Source organism: Hypanus sabinus, unplaced genomic scaffold (genome assembly GCF_030144855.1).
Source record: "Hypanus sabinus isolate sHypSab1 unplaced genomic scaffold, sHypSab1.hap1 scaffold_665, whole genome shotgun sequence".
NCBI lineage: Eukaryota > Metazoa > Chordata > Chondrichthyes > Myliobatiformes > Dasyatidae > Hypanus > Hypanus sabinus.
Window position 1 is genome coordinate 224,089 of NW_026781519.1, and position 22,623 is coordinate 246,711.

Here is a 22,623-nt window from a genome sequence, read left to right on the forward strand (position 1 = left end):
ACTAGGAGAGACGAGGCTAGTTCACAGATAGAGAAAATAGTAGACAGAGTGTGAGGAAGGATAAGCAGGTGACAGAGAATGGGAGTGATCAGACCGAAGATCTTGGGGAGAAGGAAGACAAATATAATAAAGGTGTTTGCATCGTTACGGAGAAACAGAGAGTAAGAGGTGGAGAGTTTCTTAAATACATCTATTTTAATGCTAGGAGAATTGTAAGATAGGTGGATGAGCTTAGAGCATGGATTGATACCTGTACATATGATGTTGCAGCTATTAGTGAAACATGGTTGCAGGAGGAGTGTCATTGGCAACTAAATATTCCTGGATTTCGGTGTTTCAGGAGTGATAGAATCTATGGCGGGGGGTGAAAGAGAGGGAGGTGTTGCATTGCTTCTCGGAGAAAATATTACAACGGTAACTTGGCAGAATAGATTAGAGAGCTCGTGTAGGGAGCCCATTTGGTTGGAATTAAGGAATGCGGAAAGGTATATTAACACTTATAGCGGTGTATTATAGATCACCTAATGGGGAGCGAGAATTGAAGGAGCAAATTTACGAGGACATAGCAGTTACTTGTAGTAAGCACAAGATGTGATTGTGGGAGATTTGTATTTTCCAGACATCGATTGGAAAGCCCATGTTGTAAAAGGGCTGGATGGTTTGGAGTGTGTAAAATATGTGCAGCATAGTTTTTCTGCAGCAATATATAGAGGTACCGGCTAGAGAAGGGGCAGTGGTATATCTCCTGTTAGGGAATGAGATTGGTCAAGTGACGGAAGTATGTGTTGTGGATCACATCGGGTCCAGTGATCACAAAGCCATTAGGTTCATTATAATTATGGAGAAGAATAGGACTGCACTCAAGTTTTAGATTTTTGATTGGAGAAAGGCTGACTTTGAGGAGATGCGAAAGGATTAAAAAGCAGTTGAATTGGACATTTTGTTTTATGTGAAGGATTTTACAGAGAAATTGAAGTCATTTAAAGTGGAACTTTTTAGGGTACAGAACGTTTCAGTCATATTGAAAGGAAAGGTTAAACATTTCAGAGAGGCATGGTTTTCAAGTGCTATTCGAATCTTGGTTCGGAAAAAGAGAGATGTCTACAATAAATATAGGCAGGATGGAGTAAATGAGGTGTTCAAGGAATGTTAAGAATGTAAAAAAAAATCTTAAGTAAGAAATTACAAAACGTTAAAAGAAGATACGAGGTTGCTTTAGCAAGTAAGGTGAAAATAAATCCGAAGTGTTTCTACAGTTATATTAATAGCAAAAGGATAGTGAGGGATAAAATTGGTCCCTGAGAGAATCGGAATTGACAGTTATGTGTTGAGTCGAAAGAGATGGGGGAGATTTTGAACATTTTTTTTCTTCTTCTGTATCAACTAAGCAGAAGGATATTGAATTGAGTAACGTAAGGAAACATGTAGGGAAGTTATGAAAACTATGACGATTAAAGAGGAAGAATTAGTGGCGCTTTTAAGGAATATAAAAGTGGATAAATCTCCGGATCCTGACAGGATATTCCCTAGGACGTTCAGAGAACATAGTGTAGAAATAACAGGGGCTCTGACAGAAATCTTGCAAATGTCATCAGAAACGGAGATGGTGCCACAGGATTGGAGTGTTTCTCAGGAGGTTCCATTTTTATAAAACGGTTCTAAGAGTAAACCTAGCAATTATAGGCCTGTCTGTTTGACGTCAGTGGTGGGTAAATTAATGGAAAATATTCTTAGTGATGGTATATATAATTATCTGGACAGACAGGGTTTGATTAGAAACAGTCAGCATGGATTTTTGCGTGGAAGGTCATGTCTGTCAACTCTTATTGAAATTTTGGAAGAGGTTACGAGGAAAGATGACGAAGTTAAAGCAGTGGATGTTTTCAATATGGACTTCAGTAAGGCTTTGACAAGGTTCTGCAGGTGTGGTTAGTTCGGAAGGTTGAATCTTTAGGTACTGGTATTGAAGTAGTAAAATGGATTCAACAGTGGCTTGAGCGGAGATGTCAGAGAGTAGTGGTGGATAACAGTTCGTCAGTTTTGAGGCCTGTGTCTAATGGTGCGCCTCGCGGATCTGTACTGGGTCCAATTTTGTTTGTCATATACATAAATGATGTGGATGATGGGGTGGCAAATTGGATTAGTAACTATGCAGATGATGCTAAGTTCGGTAGCGTTGTTGATAATGAAGTAGATTTTCAAAGCTTGCAGACAGGTTTAGGCCAGTTAGAAGATTGGGCGGAACGATGGCAGATGGAGTTTAATGATGATAAGTGTGAGCCGCTACATTTTGGTAGAAATAATCCAAATAGGACATACATGGTAAATGGTAGGGCATTGAAGAATGCAGGAGAACAGAGTGATCTAGGAATAATGGTGCATAGTTCCTTGAAGGTGGAATCTCGTGTGGATAGGCTGGTGAAGTAAGCTTTTGGTATGCTGGTCTTTATAAATCACAGCAGTGAGTATAGGAGCTGGAATGTAATGTTAAAATTGTACAAGGCATTGGTAAGGCCGAATTTGGAGCATTTTCTACAGTTCTGGTCACCGAATTACAGGAAAGAGATCAACAAAATAGAGAGAGTACAGAGGATATTTAGAAGAATGTTACCTGGGTTTCAGCACCCAAGTTACAAGGAAAGGTTGACCACGTTAAGACTATTTTCTTTGGAGCGTAGAAAGTTGCGGGTGGACTTGATAGAGGTATTTAAAATTACGAGGGTGATAGAGTTCACATGGATAGGCTTTTATTTTTTCATTGAGTGTAGGAGAGATTCAAACAAGAGGACATGAGCCGAGAGTTCGGAGGCAAAAGGTTATGGGTAACACGAGGGGGAATATCTTTACTCAGAGAGTGGTAGCTGTTTGGAACGAGCTTCCAGTACAAGTGGTAGATGCAGTTTCGATATTGGCATTTAAAGTAAATCTTGATAGTTACATGGACAGGAAAGGAATGAAGGGTTATGGGCTGAGTACGTGCCAGTGGGACTAGGTAAGAGGAAGCGTTCAGCAGGGACAAGAAGGGCAGAGATGGCCTGTTTCCGTACTGTAATTGTTATACGGTTATATGCACAAATTAAATGTACTCAACGTCTTGCCTAAACTATTGTATGCGAATATGAAATCAGTGGAGTGGTTAAACAATTAGTTTTAATGACTTCACCCGAGGGGTATGTAAACTTGTAAACTTGTAACCCACTGGGAATGGGATGAAAGAAATGAAAGCTGGAATAAATCACCCTCTCTACTATTATTCTGACATTACACATTCTGTAAATAGAGTAGTGATCCTATCTGAACTCAGGCAGAGGATGTTTCCGAGGATTAAATAACATGAATTGGGAAAAGCTGACTATAAATGTATTTGGCCAAGGGGTACGTAAACTTCTGACTTCAACTGTGTGCCTTGTGACGAGTGTGACTGTTTGTATTGTGATTAGCAGCTTGATCCCGGCTGTATTCATGGGTATTTCTGTGTGATAGAACTATAATTTAAAAAATTGAGTTTAAACGAAATGAAATAATACCGCCTCGTCGGTAAAAGTCGCACCTTCCGTGGAAGAGAGCACAGTGATTCGGATATATGAAGATCTCTTTCCAAACCTATCTCTTTAGCCACATGTTAAACTCAATATTCTTCATAATTTTGTGCACGGCTGCACATACATAGGTTTGCAGAACCGGCTCCCTCTTTTTCCTATATACCGGTGTCTATAACATAGAAACATAGAAAACTGATTGCGCAACACATGTCTGTCGGCCCACAAAGCTGTGCCGAACATATCCTTTCCTTAGATCTATCTAGGCTTTACCCATAGACCTGTATTATACCAAGCTCTTTGTACCTATCCAGGAGTATCACAAAGACTCTATCGTTTCCGCCTCCACCACCGCCGCCGGCAGCCCATTCCACACACTGACCACTGTCTGTGTAAAAAAAAATGACCCTGACACCTCCTCTGTATGTACCACTTTGCAAGCACCATAAAACAATGTTCTTTTGTGCTCGACATTTCAGCCCTCGGAAAAAAAAACCTCTATCAATCCACACGATCAATACCTCTCATTATCTTGTGCACAACTATCAGTTCACCACCCATCCTCCGTCGCTCCAAGGAGAAAAGGTCGAATTCACTCAAACTCATAAGGCGTTCTCCCCAATCCAGGCCAGATCCTTGTAAATCTAGGGATCAAATACTACCGAGGAATCTCGTTCTCGTCCACAGTACCTCTTTTCTGTTTCCCTCAATAGAACACTCTATCGATACAGCTCGCGACATCTCACCCCATTCCTTTCTGAGCCACAGAACCATAGTCAGTGCCAGAGACCTGACTGGTGAGACTTTTCCCTGCTTGGTCAGTTGCACCTCTCTCCTCCCATGCAGAAGTAGACAAAGTGGTCTATCTGTTATTGGGCGGGTTGGTCACAGGGGGTCTCTGCACTGGCTCTGGCTGTTTAACCCCTTTCACCTTCCTGTCCGTCACCCTGTTTACTGTATCCTACACCTTGGCTGTAAGTACATCTCTATATTTCCCCCGCATTACCCGCACAACTCCCTGAATAATCCCGAATTCATCCAGTTCCAGTTCCAACTCTGTAACGCAGAGCGATAGAAGGTGCAGCTGGATGACGTTCTTACAGGTGAAGTTGTGAGGGACTCCGGAGGTGTCCATGCCCTCCCACAACCCGCAAGGAAAGCAGTCAACTCTCCTGTCCGGCATGCTTACTGCTGTTCCTAACTGGAATTACAAACGAAACAATAAATAATTTGAAAAACACATTTGCCAACAGTTTCGTGTCTTCTCTCAAGCGAGACTCTCCTGCTTATAGCATGAAACTGATAAGCCCTCCATCTTTCACTCAAATACGGTTTACTCTCACAATGGCTGCTGCGATTGTCCACCCCTTTACTCCGAGGTATGCCTCCTCTGCTCGGTTCATCACACGGATACAGATTCAAACAATGAATGAAATTCACCCCACACCGTCCCATCACCCAGACCCGGGGTCAGGTCCAGATTGAAGCTCCCGCACCCCGGTCCCGTCACACACTCCGGGGATCAGAAGCTGCTTTCCTCTCGCCACCCCCAGCACTCCGCCGTTCCAGTAGTCCTTCATTGTGTGTCTGTCTCGGAGACTGTGCGTGTGTTCGTGTTCAGATGGTGAGCAGTGAAGAGCTGAGAAGTGGGAGAGGTTGAGGGGGAGGGAGTAGGTACGTGGTGTTGAGACAGTAGTAACTGGGAGAAAGTGGTGTGGAACCGCGAGACCGGCCTGTCCACACAGAGGAGGGAATAGGATCAGAACCGAGAGATCGACATCCGGAGGAGGGGGTTGGGAGTTGTAACACCAGACGCCACCTCTCCCCCTTCCTCCCCAGAATTCCAGATGAACAGAGCTTGTCTGTTCATATTCCAGATGAACAAATGAGTGTAGAGGAGCGAGAGGGTTGATGGAACCGTGGAGAGAGTAGGGGATTGAACGGGTCAGGGAGACGGGAAGAGGAGATGGGGAAGAAGGAGATAACGGAGACGGCAATGAGTGCGGGAGACGGGAGGGTTGATGAAGGCGAGGTGTGTAAAAGAAGATGACGGTGATGGAAATGAAGGTAGTGAAAATCGGCATCGGGTGGAGGGTGTAACACCAGACGTCACCTCTCTCTCTCTTCCTCACAATTCCACATTAACACAGAAAGGGAGCGGGGTAGAGGAGGGAGCGGGATGACAGAAACGTGGAAGGCTGCACCCGACGCAGCGTTTCAGAGAGACGGGGAGAGGAGTTGGGGAAGGGGGGATAACAGAGACGGCGTGAGGTGTAGGGGACAAGGCAGTAATGGAGACGAGGTGTGTAGAAGGGAAGCTATGACGACAACGGGGGAGGGTGGTGACGTAGAGGATGTACTGTTAGACTGTGGCGAGTTTGGTCGATGGGGAACAAGGGTTGACGACGAGGGGAGTCGGAGGGGAGGAAGGGGCTGAACGGATACAGGGTAGTGTGCAGGCACTGCGGGTGGTGACAGAGACTGGCGGTGTGTACAGGAGCGAGGGGGTCATGGAGATGGGCGAGGGTGATTGGAAAGGACAGACTGACTGGAACCTGGATTGGGGAAGAGGGAGGAACTGACAGAGACGGGGGAGGGGATGAGGAGGAGAAGCAAGAACAACTGACATGTGTAGAGGTGCACAGGAGAGAGGGACTCATGGAATCTGGTAGGATTTTGGTGAAAGGGAACGGTTCTAATATCGGAGAGGGAGGAGTTGACTAAGACGAAGGGGGTTGCAGTTGAGTAAGTACACGAGTTGGAAATTCGCGTTGCAGTTGGAAAAGACGTCAGAGGGGGCACCATGTTTGGCTCTGCTCGCCCCCTTCTCTTCTGTGACCTCCGTCTCGAAGGCCGATGTAAGAATAATCCTTGAGGTGAGTCAAGGTCGTGACGTTGCGTCCGTATCGTTCAGCGGTGTATTCATGTTATGCTGCAAGGCGTGTGTCGGTGTGCCAGTGTCACGATGAGTGGCGCGTTCATGTCCCGTTGAGGGCTGTGTCGGTGTCACGGTGAGGGTTGCGTCTGTGTAGTAGTGAGGGCTGTGTCGGTGTCATGGTGAGGGGTGTGTCTGTGTAGTAGTGAGGGATGTGTCGGTGTCACGGTGAGGGGTGTGTCTGTGTAGTAGTGAGGCCTGTGTGCCTAGTTTACTGCCTAGGTCGAGAGGTCGTTCCCTGAGTTTCTTAATGCATCGTCAACTGAACATTCGGTCTATTTTCCTCCCAATATGACCTGACAGAGAGTCATCGTATAACGACAAAATGATGAGAGGCATTGATCGTGTAGATAGTCAGAGGCTTTTTCCGGGTCTGAAATGGTTGCCACTGGAGGACACAGGTTTAAAGTGCTGGTGAGTAGGTACAGAGGAGATGTCAGGGGTAAGTTTTTTACTCAGAGAGTGGTGAGTGTGTGTCATGGGCTGTCGCTAACCGTGGTTGAAACGGATTCGATCGGGTTTTTAAGAGAATTTTGGATAGGTACATTGAGTTTAGAAAAATAGAGGGCTATAGTTAATCCTAGTAATTCTTTTAAGGTAGGACCGTGTTCGGCACAACATTGTGGGCCGAAGGGCCTGCATTGAGCTGTAGGTTTTCTATGTTCCTTTGTTTCTATATTTATTTTCTCTTGCTGATGAACCCGCCTTGCGGATTTGTTGTTGTTCAAACAAACGCGAGGCACTGGTTTATAATGCACACATTTCCCGCTCTCGAAATCTGATTGGAGGCTGTCCCAAGGGGAAAATATAAATATGAGTCTCTGACACCGTCAGTCATCACCTGAGCGAGACTCCTCCATACCATCCCATCTTACACACCCGGAGTCTGACGCTGAGTGAAGTACCCTCACCAAAATTACATCACATGTTCGGGGTCCGGCAAGGAGTGGAATTCCCTCCACACTGTCGCAACGCTTTGGAAAAGGAGTGAAGCTCCCTCTCACAGTCGTATAACGCAATTCCAGAGCCAGACGGTGAATGAAACTCCATCCACACAGTCGCATCAGCAAGAACTCGACATCTTTGCGGTGTTTATTAATATTTGCAATTTACATTAATTGTACATTTTTGCTCCGTACTGATGCATCAAAAGAGCAAATTCTAGGCGGTATAAGTTTCAGATAATAAATGAAATAGCAATTCCTGTGGAAAACATCCGAGAGGGTGTACAGGACACTTGGCTGTTGGTCTTCACCAGTCACACTGAGTACAGGAGTCGGGAGGTCTCGTTGCCGTGGGACAAGAGGCGCACAGACAGAGGGAATGCGGACAAACTTTCACCCAGGGTCGGGTTATCGAGATCCGGAAGGCACAGTATTGAGGTGAGAGAGAGTGGAAAGCAGAAAGAGAGAGGGCGAGAGAGATCAGGGAGACGGAGGGTTCAGAGAGAACGGGGAGGGGAGAGAGAGTGTCTGGGTGAGTGAAGGGGAGAGAGGTGTAAGAGGTGTGCAGAGGGAGAAGAGAAAGAGCGAGCGGAGAAAGTTCGAGGAAATAAGGGGAAGTGAGGTGGTAGAGAGAAATGTAGAGGGAGTTGGGAATAGCGGGACGTGGGAATGGCGAGAAAGAAGGGGATAGACGGCGAGAGGGATTTGTCGGTGTCTGGTGGGGAGAATGTGGTTGCAACAAGAGGAAATGGAGTAGGAGGGAGGGGCAGAGAGTTTGGGGCGGGAACTTGATAGGATTTAGGAGTGAGAGAGAAGGGGAGAGAAGGAGGAGAAAATGGGGGTCGTCACTTGATTCATGTCGACTCCACTGGCTGTTGGCAAAGACGCTGGATCTTTTCAGGAATATCCGGGAACACTGGGGCCGACCTCTCACAGATGAAACGCCAATCACCATCACAGGTGTTACTGCTTCCGCACTGTCTGCAGACGCGCGTTCCGGAGGACGCCTTGAACAGGAGACTCCGGTGCACATTCCTATCCCAGAGGGTTAAACAATTTCAACAGAGACAAATCCGCTTCAGTGGAGGACTCAAGCGGAGTCCGTCCTCAAGCTAATCCCATGAATTTGATCTCTCCTAATTGCCTGTGTGAGTCCCCAAACTCATCCCATTCAACCACTCTCCCCCACGGCAGTGCCAGTACCCAGGCTGACACCGCGGCCCCAATGTCTCCCCACAATCCTGTGACAGTTCCCTAACTAATCGTACTGACCCAAAGTTTCCCCACAGCCCCATATCCCCCAAACTAATCCCACCGAACCGCTTGCTCACCACAGTCCCCTTTCAGTCCACTACGAATCGAACAAGCCCACCCTCCCCTCTCTGATCTGTCTCAGTCCCCGATCAAACCCCACGGTCCCACCGTTTCCCCACAGACCTATGGCTGTCCCGAAATGAATCCCACTGTTCCACACTCTTCCCTCAGCCCTGTGTGGTTCCAGGTTCATCTCGTTGCCCCTTCCTCTACCCAAAGCTTCGTGTCTGTCTCCTGACATATCCCACTACACCGCGCTCTCCCCATAGCCTCTGGTCCGCCTCCAGACTTATACCACCGGCACCATCTCTCTCACATCCTTGGCTCAGTACGCAAACTAATTTCGTTAAGCAAGTGTGTTCCATCGCCCTGTATTGGTCCACAAACTAATACAGTTTTCCTACTCTCGCCACTCAGATCTATGTCGTTCACCAAACTATTCCCACTGTTGCTCCCTCTCCTCACAGCCCGGCGATGATCTCCAAAATAATCTCACTGAACCGTGCTGTTCTCACCCACATGCGACAATACAAAACAATCTCTGTCACTGATCTCTCCCCACTGCCCCCTGGCAGTTTTCGAAATATTCCCACTGCAGTGCCCTTCCCCGACAGACGCGTGTCGGCCCCAAAATGTACCCATTGTGCCACCCTACCCTCTGCCACGTACAGACTACAAACAGATCTCAATGCCCCACCCTTTTACGACAAAGCTACTGCACTCCGTAAAGAAATCCCATTTTCTCCCGTCAGGACTATGTCAATAACCAATTTTCACCCCACAGATTAGTTATAATCTCACCCGTTTTCGCATTTTCCAATCCAGTAAACAGGTTTGCTGTCCAGAAGATTGTGGGATACAAAGCTCTGTGAAGTAAAATTTACTTGATTAATGTCTAGAATCGAAGAATATGTGCGGAGCTTCTCTCAGCTGATTACAACAGCAATCTGGGATGGGTCTGTCTGGAAGGAGCTTCACTCTGTGTCTGACCCCGAGATTGTGTGATGGGACGGCGTGGAGGGAGATTCATTCCGTGTCTGACCCCGGGAGTGTGTGATGGGGTGACGTGGAGGGAGATTCACTCTGAGTCTGACCCCTGTCGTGTGTGATGGGATGGTGTAGAGGGAGATTCACTCTGTGTCTGACCCCGGGATTGTGTGATTGGACTGTGTGGAGGGAGATTCACTTTGTGTCCGACCCCGGGAGTGTGTGATGGGACGGTGTGGAGGGAGATTCCCTCTGTGTCTGATCCCGGGAGTGTGTGATGGGACGGTGTGGAGGGAGATTCACTCTGTTTCTGACCCCGGGTGTGTGTGATGGGACGGTGTGGAGGACAATTCACTCTCCTTCTGACCCCGGGAGTGTGTGATGATTCCTGTGTTACTGTGGGATATTCCCGTGCTGTGATACATACCGCTTCAACCCTTGAATTGATTTCCAACAGCCTTGAATCACGGTTTGAACATTCTTGCATCGCTCTGCGGAAAGATGATTCAAACGTGGAAACGAAATAACACCGGTCTTTATTTGTGATCCAGTCCTTGCAACACGTTTGTTCTGAAAATCAGGGACAAGGGACAGTGACAAAAAGAGTGAATCTCCCATCACACTACCCCATCACACGCACCCGGCGTGTCACACACCCGGCGCGACACATAGAGGGAAATTCCCTGCACGCTGTCCCATCACGCACACCTGAGGTCAGGCACAGTGTTAATATCCCTCCGCAACGTCACACTGTAAATTAACAAGGATCAGGCCCGGTGAATTTCCCTCCACACCATCCATCACACACTCCCGGGGTCAAGACACAGAGTGAATAGAACATAGAACATAGAATATTACAGCACAGTACAGGCCGGCCCACAATGTTGTGTCGGCAATTAATCCCTTCCTCCCATATATCCCCCTGCCTTCATTTTCTCCATATTCCTGTCTATTTGTCGCTTAAATTTCACTAGTATATCTGTCTCCACCACTGACTCAGGCAGTGCATTCCACGGACCAACCACTCTGTGTAAAAAAAAACTTCCTCTAATATCCCCTTTGAATTTCCCATCCTTTACCTGAAAGCCATGTCCCCTTGTACTGAGCAGTAGTGCCCTGTGCGTTACCGTTCCCTGTGTCAGACTCCCGCAACACCCCGCCCATAAAACCTCTGACCCATCCCCCATTCCCGCCATAGCTTCTCATCACATGTGCACTGTGTCAAACACATCATACCCATCATACATACACGGGGTGAGAGACAGATTTAAGATCCCTGCACCGTCCGATCACACACTAACACGGCCAGACGCAGACTGAATCTCTCTCTCCACGGACCCATCACACATTCCAGGCGTTAGACGTGGAGTGAAACTCAGTGCACACTATCTTTTATAAATCCCCGGGTCAGACGTGGAGTCAAGCTTCCGCCTGCATTGTCCCTTCAAACACTCTCTGAGTCAGGAACAGACACTCATTCCAGTGGTTAGACGTGTAGTGAAGTTTCCTGCACAACGTCCTGACACACTCTTCCGGTGTCAGAATCTAGGTGTTCCGCCTTCCACATCGTCTTATCACACACTGCCGATGTCAAGCACAGCGTGACGCTTCCTCTCTCCATGCCTGCCCTGTGATGGGGAGAGGGTGAAAGAGGGGGATGATGCCTCACCTCTCCTGCTGGTCAATAATTCACAGAAAAGGTGACGGAGATCGTTGTGCATTTGCTTAAGGTCGGACTGATTAGAGTTGTGCGCAAAAAGCTTGGATTGAAGGGTTGAGTTTAACTCATGGTAGTTTCGGTGGCAGGTTTCCATAGACTGACGAATCTGTGATACTGAGAGAGATGGTGAGGGATGTTTAGCGTTTACAGTGACAAGTGAGTCAGCGTCACGCTACCGAACGAGTCACAGAGAATGTTGTGTCAGTGTCACGGTGAAGGGTGTCACAGTGAAGGATGTGTTGGTGTCACAGTGAGAGGCGTCGCCGCCACCTTGATGGGTGAGTCTGTGTCATGCTGAGGGGTAGATCAATGTCCCGGTGAAGATTTTGTTGACGTTATGTTGAGGGTCTGCGTCAGTATCGTGCGGGGCATACCCGAGTTGCTGTGAGGGACGTGTCGGTGTCACTGTGATAGGTGTTTCTGTGCCATGGCGAGAGGTGTACCGGTTCACAATGAAGTGTATCTCGATGTCAAGATGAGGAAAATATCAGGGTGTCAGGGCCTTGTGGTGTCACCGTGGGTGTAATGGCTGTGTCATGGTGTGGCGTGTGCTGGTCTCACAGAGAGGGATATGTCTGTGTCACGGTGAGAGAGCCATGTCATGGCCACGGTGTGTGCCAGAGGGTCACGCTGCGCTATTCGGTGTCAGTGTGAATTTCGGTGTCGGTATCGCGGTGAGGGTGTTCCTGTGTCGGGGTGAGGTGTGGGTCTCAGTGAGCGGTGCATCGGTGTTATGTTGAAGGGTGACCTTGTCTCGGCAAGGGGTATGACAGTGACGTGTGAGTCTTTGTCACGGTGCAGTGCAGAGAGGATCATGCTGATCACGGTCAGGGGCATGTCGATATTAGAGAAGGCTACGTTGTGGTCAGTGTGACTGCAACGTGTGTATCACGGCGAAGTTCGTGTCAGTGTTGCGGTTAGGAGTGTATCTGTGTATCGTTGAAGGTCGGGACCGTGCTACGGTGAGAGTGTTGTTGATGTTATGGTGCATGGCGTGTCAGTGTCAGAATGAGTCTTGATTTTCTTACGGTAAGGACCGTGTTTTTATCACGGTTAAAGGTTGCGTCTATGTTACAGAACATAAAACATAGAATAGTACACTACAGTACAGGCCCTCCGGCCCCAAGAACGTTGTGCCGAGGCTTAAACACAGCCTCCCACAGCCACTCCCCCACTTTCAATTCCTCCTTATACCTGTCTAGGAGCCTCTTAATCTTCACTAGTGTATCTGCCTCCACCACTGACTCAGGCAGTGCAGTCCACGCACCTACCACTCGCTGAGTAAAATTCCTTCCTTTGATATACCCCTTGTACTTCCCACCCCATACCTTAAAGCCATGTCTTCTTCTATTGAGCAGTGGTACCCAGGGAAGAGGCGTTGGCTGTCCACTCTATCTATTCCTCTTAATATCATGTATGCCTCAATCATGTCTCCTCTCATCCTCCTTCTCTCTAACGAGTAAAGACCTAGCTCTCTTAATCGCTGGACATATTGCATATTCTGTAAACCGGGCAGCATCCTGGTAAATCTCCTCTATACCCTTTCCAATGCTTCCACATCCTTCCTCTGGTAAGGCGAACAGAAATGGACACAATACTCCAAGTGTGGCCTAACTTGAGTTTTATACAGCTGCATCATTACATCGCGGCTCTTTAACTCAGTTCCTCGACTTATGAAAGCGAACGCCCCAAAAGCTTTCTTAATTACCCTGTCTGTCTATGAGGCAACTTTCAGGGATCTGGGGACATGTCCCCTCCAGATCCCTCTGTTCCTCCACTCTACCAAGCATCCTGCCATTTACGTTGTACTCAACCTCGGAGTTTGTCCTTCCGAAGTGTATCAGCTCACACTTTTCCAGTTCGAGTTCCATCTGCCACTTCTCCGCCAAATTCTGCCTCCTATTAATCTAATCTCTGCAACCTCTGATAGTCATCCACACGATCCACAACACCACAATCCTTCGCGTCATCTGAAAACTTGCCAACCCCCACATCCGGGTCGTTAATAAAAGTCACGAAAAACAGTAGTCCGTGAACCGATCATTCTGGGACATCACTAGCCACAGCCGTCCAAGCCAAAGGTACTCCCTCAACAACGACCCTCTGCTTTCTGCAAGCAAACGAATTCTCAATCCACGAACAAACTTCACTGGATCTCATGTCTACTGTCTTACTGAATAAGCCTACCGTGTGGAACCTTATCAAATGTCGTTTGCGGCAAGGTTTGTTAGTTCGGAGTAGAGAGAATGCCAGGCAGGATGTTGGAATGCTCCTCTTGCCGGATGTGGGATTTCAGGGACACCTCCGTGACAACGACACCTGCAAGAAGTGCATCCAGCTGCATCTCATAATAAACCGCGTTAGGGAACTGGAGCATGAGTTGGATGACCTCCAGATCATTTCCGAGAATGAGCAGTTTAAAGATAATAGTAAGCAAGCTAGGAGTAAATGGGTTATCGTCAGTCGAGGGCGGGGAAAAGGGCGGACAGAGGATGGTTCCCTTGTGGCCATTCCGCTCAGCGAGTTGTATACCGGTTTGAATACTGTTGAAGGGGGGGAATGACTTGCCTGGGAATGACAGGCTGTGGCTGCTGGATCTCTGCTACTGAGTCTGGTTCTGCAATGCAGAAGGGAGGGGGTAGATGAGCAGAGAGATAGTGATAGGGGACTCGATAGTCAGAGGTACAGACAGGAGGTTCTGCAGTCGTGTCAGAAAATCCCGGAAGGTTTGTTTCCTCCCGGGTGCCAGGGTCAGGGATGTCTCTGGGCTCGTGCACAGCATGTTGAAGTGAGAGGATGTGCAGCCAGATGTCATGGTTCACAGCGGTACAAATGACGTAGGAAGAAAGAGTGAGGAGCTCCTGAAGAGTGAGTATCGAGAGTTTGGTATGAAGTTAAAAAGCAGGACCTCGAGGATAGTGATCTCAAGATTGCTTCCTGTGCCACGTGGAGAATGAACACGTGGTTGTGGACCTGTTGTAGGGGTCAGGGTTTCAGATTCTTGGATATTTGGGACCTCTTCTGGACAGGTGGTACTTCTACAAGAGAAACTGGTTACACCTGAACTACCAGTATCCTTGCAGGGATGTTTGCTAGTGTTACTGGGGAATGTTTAAACTGGATTTGCAAGGGTTTGGGAACCAGAGTGTAAGAGCAGATAGTGGAACGGGGGTGAAAATATATGATGCTAAAAGCTCGAGCAAAGTCAGAAATAGAAGGGTTGTGTGTGGTGGTAATAATCTTCTGTGGTGTGTCTATTTCAATGCGAGGACTGCAAGCCAAACAAGTCTTGAGGCAAATCAGCGTAGATATATCCCCATGACCTGACAGATTACTCCGTCGGACCTTGAAAGAGAGCAGTGTTGAAATTGCCGGGGCCCTGGCAGATATATTTAAAATGTCGGTATCTACGGGTGAGGTACCAGAGGATGGGAGGGTAGCTCATTTTACTCCGTTGTTTAAGTAAAATCCTCTAAATGTAATCCGGGAAATTATAGGCCGTTATGTTTGACGTCAGTAGCAGGTAACTTATTGGAGGAATATTAAGATTAATATTAAACTGACGTGGTAGATCATAATTAACGAATCTAATAGATTCTCTAATATTTCTCTAATATCTCTAATAATCTCTAATATTTTTCGAGAAAATTACCAGGAATCTGGATGAAGGGAAGGCAGTGGAGTAAAGCCTTTGACAAGATCCCTCATGGGAGGTTAGTTAGGAAGATTCACTCCCTAGGTAGACATGGTGAGATAGTAAATTGGATTATACTTTGGCTCAATCAGAGAAGCCAGAGTGTGGTAGTGGAGGATTGCTTCCCTGAGTGGAGGCCTGTGACTAGTGGTATGCCACAGGAATCAGTGCAGGATCCATTGTTATTTGACATCTATATCAATGATCCGGATGATAATTTGGTGAAATGGATAAGAAAATTTTCTGATGATACAAAGTTTGGAGGTGTACTAGAAGGTGAACAAGATTTTGCAAACTTGCCGAGCGATTTGGATCAGCTGGAAAATGAGATGACAAATGGAAGATGGAGTTTAATGCAGACAGGTGTGAGGTATTGCACTTTGGAAGGATAAACTAATGTAGAACATACAAGGTAGGGCACTGAGGAGTGCAGTAGATCAGCGGGATCTGTGAATACAGATACATAATTCCTAATTCCTAATACATAATACATAATAAAAGTGGCGTCACAGGTAGGCAGTGTCGTAAAAGGAGCTTTTGGCACATTGGCCTTTAGAATTTCAAAATACTGAATCTACGAGTTGGAATGTGACGGGGAGGTCGCATAAAATATTGGTGAGACCGAATATGGAGTATTGTGTGCAGTTTTGATTACCTCGTTAGAGGAAAGATATTAATACGTTTGAAAGAGTGCAGCGAAGGTTTGGAAGAATGTTGCCGGGAATTGAGAAACAGAGTTACAGAGAAAGGTTTCATAAGTTAGGACTTTATTCCATAGAGCGTAAAAAATTGAGGGAAATTTGATAGAGGTATATGAAATTATTTTGGGTATAGAAAGAGTGAATGCAAGCAGGCATTTTCCATCGTTTAGGGGAGAGAAATAAAAACAGAAGACATGGTTTAAGAGCGAAGGGCGAAAAGTTTAAAGCGAACATTGGGGGGAGGGCTTATTCACACAGAGAGGAGTGGGAGCGTTGAATGAGCTGTCATTTGAATTGGTGAATGCAGGCTCACATTTATCACATATGTAAAAGAACGGACATGTACATGGATGAGAGGGGTATGCAGTGATATGATCTACGTTCAGGTCAGTGGAACGGTGCAGTAAAAATGGTTCGGCATAGACAAGAAGGGACATGAAGCCTGTTTCTGTGCTGTAATGTTCTCTGGTTCTGTGATTGCCAGTTCTGTGTCGGTATCACGTTGAGCTCTGTGTTGGTGAGGCATGTGTCGTAGTCATTGTAAGCGGCCCGTCAGTACCGCATTGAGGGGTGTCTTCGTATCAGAGTGAAGGGTGTTTCTGGTTAATGTTGGGAATGTGTCGCTGTAACAGTGGCAATTTTTATTCTCTGCGGTTCGGTCTTTCCGGCTGGTGTTAAACTCACCATGAATCCTCCAGCAGATACCCGTGATAATGAGGGTCGCTGTTAAAACGTAGATTAGCCGTATGCTTGAGCCGGATCTGTCTCTCCTTGTGGGTCGTTCACTGTCAATGTCGTCTGTGAAAGAAATGGTTCTGCAGCATTGTTAATCGTCATTTTCCCTGATATAATCCAGTGCTGCTCTTCACACTCTCAGAGTTCAAATCAGTCTCTCCCCTCCTGAATAGCAGTGAACGTAAATCACGGAAAAGAACAGGCCCATCGACTGTAATTTTGTACTATTCCAGTGAAATCCTTTCGGCCTACATTATGTCCATCTGCCTCCGATGCCTGTACATGCTCCTGCCTTTCACCGCTCCAGACGAATACACCGTCTGTCTGGTCTCCCTGTATATCTCATAATGATATAGACCTGTATCTCCTCTTACCTCAGTCTCCGCCACTCTAGCCTAATACACCGTCTGTCTGGTCTCCCTGTATCTCGAGACTAATACACCAGTTGCCTCGTTTACCCCTCTCTCGTAATGATACATACCTGTATCAGTCTCCCCACAGACTCCACCGCTCTAGTGGATTGCATAGTTGGTCTGGTCTATCTGCTTATAGATTATACTGTCTATTCCAGGCAGCGTCCCGGTGTATTTCTTCTGCATTCTCTCCGAAGACCCCCACACTCTTCCCGTAACCGGGGAACAGACCCCAATGTATATACTCGGAACCGTTAAACTCTGTCCCAATTCGTATCTGTCATTTCGCTCGTTTCCCCGGCTCTCCTCAGTATTCACAATGTGTGTATCCCAACAGTGTACACTGAAGTCGCCCTCTCCCTCAACACTTCCCACCGTTTACGGTCCGGGCCTTTCCTTTGGCGACGGAGTTGAAATGGCACTTGTGCTTCAAATTACCCGATATACCTTTGCAGAATAATGGCCTCTCCGAATCCACCTATTGCAGAGGAATTTGGCCACAAGTATATTCTTTTCTGGCTGTTTAACCCTGTTCAGCCTCCTGACTGTACGGTCCTACACAGTCCTACACGGTGGGTCTAACTACTTCCCAATATACCTTCCAAATCACCCCCTCAGCTGCCCCAAAGACCCGGACTTCATTCAGTTCCAACTCCAGCTCCTTAGCCCCGAGAGTTAGAAGCGGCATCCGAATGCACTTCTCACAGGTGAAGTCTTCAGAGACACAGGAGATTTGCCTGCCGTCCCGTGTCCGACAAAAAGAGTTTTCAAAGCTCCGGCCAGACATTGCCTACTGCTTCAACGGTCCGATTATTAGGAAGGAAACAATAATTAAATTGAAAGAAAAATATAAACAGTTCTGTGCCTTCTCTCACCCTGAACTCTTCACCTTGAAGTTTGAAAGAACGAAAGCCACCAATCCCCACAATAACACTGCCCACTCCCGTAATGGCCTTTCCGCTTGCACCGGCCATATATTTATTTGCCCTTGCTAATGATTCCCGGAATCTGAGCAGTTGCTGTTTAAACGCAGATTCTTTCTCTAATCGCTGCTTTTCATGGCCACTCGCAGAGCCGTGTGAATGGCATTGACCTGGCTCCTGATCTCTGTTTGGAGACACCGAAATCACCTGAATCTCTGACTCGGACTCAGGGGGAGGGTCACTCCCTACCATCCCATCTCCCTCACTGAGTCAGACACCGAAATCACCTGAATCTCTGACTCGGACTCAGAGAGAGGGTCACTCCCTACCATCCCATCTCCCTCACTGAGTCAGACACCGAAATCAGCTGACTCTCTGACTCGGACTCAGAGAGAGGGTCGCTCCCTACCATCCCATCTCCCTCACTGAGTCAGACACCGAGATCACCTGACTCTCTGACTCGGACTCAGGGGGAGGGTCTCTCCTTACCATCCCATCTCCCTCACTGAGTCAGACACCGAAATCACCTGAATCTCTGACTCGGACTCAGAGAGAGGGTCACTCCCTACCATCCCATCTCCCTCACTGAGTCAGACACCGAAATCAGCTGACTCTCTGACTCGGACTCAGGGGGAGGGTCTCTCCTTACCATCCCATCTCCCTCACGGAGTCAGACACCTAAATCACCTGAATCTCTGACTCGGACTCAGAGAGAGGGTCACTCCCTACCATCCCATCTCCCTCACTGAGTCAGACACTGAAATCAGCTGACTCTCTGACTCGGACTCAGCGGGAGGGTCAATCCCTACCATCCCATCTCCCTCACTGAGTCAGACACCGAAATCAGCTGACTCTCTGACTCGGACTCAGGGGGAGGGTCACTCCCTACCATCCCATCTCCCTCACGGAGTCAGACACCGAGATCACCTGTCTCTCTGTTTCGGACTCAGAGAGAGGGTCACTCCCTACCATCCCATCACCCTCACTGAGTCAGACACCGAGATCACCTGCCCCTCTGACTCGGACTCAGAGAGAGGGTCGCTCCCTACCATCCCATCTCCCTTACTGAGTCAGACACCGAGATCACCTGCCCCTCTGACTCGGACTCAGAGAGAGGGTCACTCCCTACCATCCCATCTCCCTCACTGGGTCAGACACCGAGTGAGGCCTCCCCCACAACGATCCAGTACAAAATTCCCTGGTTCAGCATGCAGTGAAGATCTCTCCACATTGTGCAATCACACCCGTGTACAGACACAGAGAGAAGCTCCCTCTTTCTCGTCCCAAATACATTCCGGGCGTCAGTCAATAAATGATGCTCACTACACAGCGCCCTATCATACACACACTCGGAGTGAGACACTGAGTAATTCTCCCTCCACTCCATCTCATCACACACTGCCAGGGTTCAGCCACAGAGGGGAGCTCCGTACACACTCTCTCGTATTACCCTCTTGGGATCAGACATTTTGTGCAGTCCGCCCCTTTCCCCCTGCTCCAACCAGGCTCACGCTACCGGATTTCAGAAAATAAAATGCCGAATCTCCCTCCCCTCTCACCATCGCCAGCACTTCGGCGTTCCAACAGATGGTGTGTTTGTGTGTGTGTGTGTGTGAGAGAGAGAGAGAGAGAGAGAGAGAGAGAGAGAGAGAGAGAGAGAGAGAGAGAGAGAGAGAGAGAGAGAGAGAGAGAGAGAGAGAGAGAGAGAGAGAGAGAGAGAGAGAGAGAGAGAGAGAGAGAGGACGCGATGTGGGGAAACAGAGGCCGGAATGGTTGGAGAGCGCTTTGCTGGGACGAGGTGATGTGATTACAGCCACTGCAGGAAATTGGAGTGGAACCACATGATCGGATCAAGCGCACAGAGCACTGGAGAGTTTGAGAAGCGAGAGGTCGATATTCGGGTGGAAACAGGGAGAAATGACAACTGACCATAACTCTCCCACTCCCTCATCAATCTTCGCTCTGAAGACAGAGCAGGAGAGGTGTCGTCGAGTGGGTCATGGAGGCATGGAGCGGTGCATTGGAGGGATGTGATAACGGAAACGGGCTGGGTTGCAGGAGAGGGCTATGTGCCGCATGCGCGGAAGGATAAGGAGGTTGGTTCGTTACGCAGAAATGGAGGTTTGTCAGCGAGGAGACAGCCAGTAGAGACGGGGAGGTGTGCGGCAGTATTATGACGTAGGCCGTGACGGTGTATCAGTGTCACGATGAAGGACGTGTCGGTGTCACGGTAAGGGGTGTGTCGTTGCTGAGGTGACGCGTGTGTTAGTCCTTTGGCAGACTTTTAGTTCACTAAAATCCCTCTCTCCTTTCGCAGTTCCCACTATGCACTGCATAGGTCGTTCCATTCACTGAGATTACACTGCGCTTGGGTTTCAAATTACCAAAATCACCTTTACCAGACAAAAAACAACTTGGCCAAATCCACACTTTCCAGATTCATTCTGATCGAAGGTAAATTTCGCCATTCTTCAATTTAGAATCCAAACCCGAGGACCGGACCAATCCCTTTTCATAACCTCCTTGAAATGAATGGCAATTTGATCACCAGATTAAAGGCGTTCCCTTGCACAAACCTCTGACACCTGGCTTGTCTCATTCCACAGTAGGAGAGGATGTATTGCTCTCTCTCTCTCTCTCGTTGGGATTTCTCCGTACTGATTAAGGAATCTTCCCTGAACAATTTGGCAAACTCTCTCCCACTGGTCTTTTTGCAATTTGGGACTCAGTTAACACGTGGAAAGCTGAAATTTCCCGATATTAGAATCTTATACTTCAGCAACAGTCTGAGATCTTTCTACAGGTTTGTTTATCCTAATCCAGCAGAATGTTGTCTGGACTACAATGTCGCCGCATGATCACGGCCATACATTTCTTATTCCTCTTTTCCACCGATAAAGCCTCACCTAGTCGAGTTCTCTTGTCTGTTCTGACTGTACACTGCGTGACATATTCTCTGCCCAGTAATGTCACCCCTTCTCCTGTAAATCCTTCCGCTTTCTCACGTCTGAAGATAGGGAACCCCGAAATTACGCGCTGTTCCGCTTTCTCCTCTTGCAACCACGTCACAGTCATGGCCGGAATATCATATCTCAGTGTGTGGATTCATGCCCTGGGCAGCTCAGCTGCCTTTCTTTAAAGCTCGTGCTTTGAAATAACCCTTTGATCCCCGTCTCTGTCTGAGTTCTTTACAACATCCGTCTCCACACCAACTCCGCTATCTGCTCTGGAACACTGAATCCCATCCCCCTGCTACTCGTGTTCAACAATTCACCCGAAAACTCTCATGCCCAGTACTGACAAACAATCAGCTCCCCTCCAGTTTATGTGCAAACTGTCCTCCATCTCTTTTGTACAGATCCCACCTTCCTTTAAAAAATACACAGTTATGACATATTTTGAAACCCTCTCACATACGTCGACACTTGAGCCACGTGCTAATCTGTAGGGTCTTCCTGTACCTGGGCTCACGGGGACGGGCAGTTGTCCTGTCCTTTAATTTAATTGGTAAATCCCTGATCTCAGTTTGGAAATCCACAACTTTATTTATACCGATGTCCTTGGAACCGGTATGGACCAGGCCCTCTGGCTGCTCACTCACACATTTAAGAATCATAAAGAAGGAATAGTGTTCTGAGGGAAGAGGAAGGATGGGGAGATAACTGGAGGCCACAGAAAGGTCGTTCTGATTGCAGCTTTTGGAGCAGAACTTGTGAGTTACCATTTTCTTGCTCGCTACCTCTGATCGGAGTCTTTTTAAACACCGAAATCCACTGACCCATAACTATGAGTCAGAGACAGAGCGAGATACCCTCCGTACAACACCATCACACAGGCCTGGAAACATACACAAAGTAACGCTCCCTGCGCAACAATCCATCACACACTCCCCGGGTGAGACACGTGAAGTCACTCCCGCACCATCGCAGCACACTCGACTGGAGTCAGTAAAAGTGCGCAACCCTCTCCCTCCTCCGTTCTCCCCACTCACCCATAACAAGCCTTTCGGCTTTCCGGTGGTGTCGAATTGTGTGTGTGTCTCTAGGAGATGGTGTGACCAGTTGGTGTGCTGCGGCAAGAGGAAGGAAGGGGAGGAGAAAGGACGCCAGGGAAAGGGTGTTACAATTGCAGATTCTGACGCAAGTGGTGTGAAACCACACGACCAGCCTGTTCATACAGATTGTGGAGAAGCTCACAAGATATTCTGGAAAGGGGGAGGTGTAATATTAAAAGTCATCTTTCCTTCATACTCCCCACAATCGCCTGAGACACAGAGAGAGGCGAGAGTACGGAGCTGGGGGGAGGCGTCGTAGATAGGGAGTGTTTAGCAGTTGGAGTGTATCACGAATACGGGGAGGGGCGTAGGGAAAGCACGGGATGATGGAGAAAGCGCAATGTGCAGGAAAGTCACTGGGTTACAGAGACGGGATTGTTTGTAAACGAGGGATGGATGACGGAGACGGGGGTGGTGAAGTGGAGACAGTGTGTCACGGTAAAGGGTACAGAGGAGATAGGGTAGTTAAGAAAGCTTAATGGGTGTTAGCTTTCATAAGTGGGGGACAGAATTTAGGAGTCGCGAGGCAATGATGCAGCTGGATAAATATCTGGTACGGCCACTCTTGGAGGACTGCGTCCAGTTCTGGTTGCCTCACTATAGGAGGGATGTGAAATCATTGGACAGGGTACAGAGGAGAATTACAAGGATGCTGCCTGATTTA

At 47.8% G+C, this 22,623-nt stretch overlaps 1 protein-coding gene across 4 annotated transcripts; it reads right to left on the bottom strand.

Moving 5' to 3' along the window:
• Positions 1–7,577: 7,577 nt before the first annotated feature.
• Positions 7,578–21,975, bottom strand: LOC132389814 (C-type lectin domain family 9 member A-like). Of its 4 annotated transcripts, XM_059962369.1 has the most exons (6): positions 21,897–21,971; positions 16,519–16,632; positions 11,389–11,553; positions 10,147–10,289; positions 9,534–9,598; positions 7,578–8,453 (listed from the first exon to the last, which is right to left on the bottom strand). In XM_059962369.1, the coding sequence occupies exons 1-6, from the start codon at positions 21,898–21,900 to the stop codon at positions 8,273–8,275; spliced, it is 672 nt and encodes a 223-aa protein (XP_059818352.1). In that variant the 5' UTR covers positions 21,901–21,971; the 3' UTR covers positions 7,578–8,272. The 4 variants fall into 4 exon arrangements, with proteins under 4 accessions (XP_059818352.1, XP_059818351.1, XP_059818353.1 ...); XM_059962368.1 differs by lacking the exon at positions 11,389–11,553 and having other exon boundaries at positions 16,519–16,649; positions 21,897–21,975; XM_059962370.1 differs by lacking the exon at positions 11,389–11,553.
• Between the last annotated feature and the right edge of the window lie 648 nt (positions 21,976–22,623).

Bases quoted from the DNA above. Each gene is read 5' to 3' on its own strand.
- LOC132389814 (XM_059962366.1), bottom strand. From the start codon at position 10,337: ATGGGAGATTCACTCTTTTTGTCACTGTCCCTTGTCCCTGATTTTCAG. The intron at 9,599-10,146 runs GTATGTATCACA...TTTACTTCACAG, and splicing joins TCAATTCAAGGGTTGAAGCG to AGCTTTGTATCCCACAATCT. The intron at 8,454-9,533 runs GTGAGATTATAA...CCTCTGGGATAG, and splicing joins ATTGGAAAATGCGAAAACGG to GAATGTGCACCGGAGTCTCC.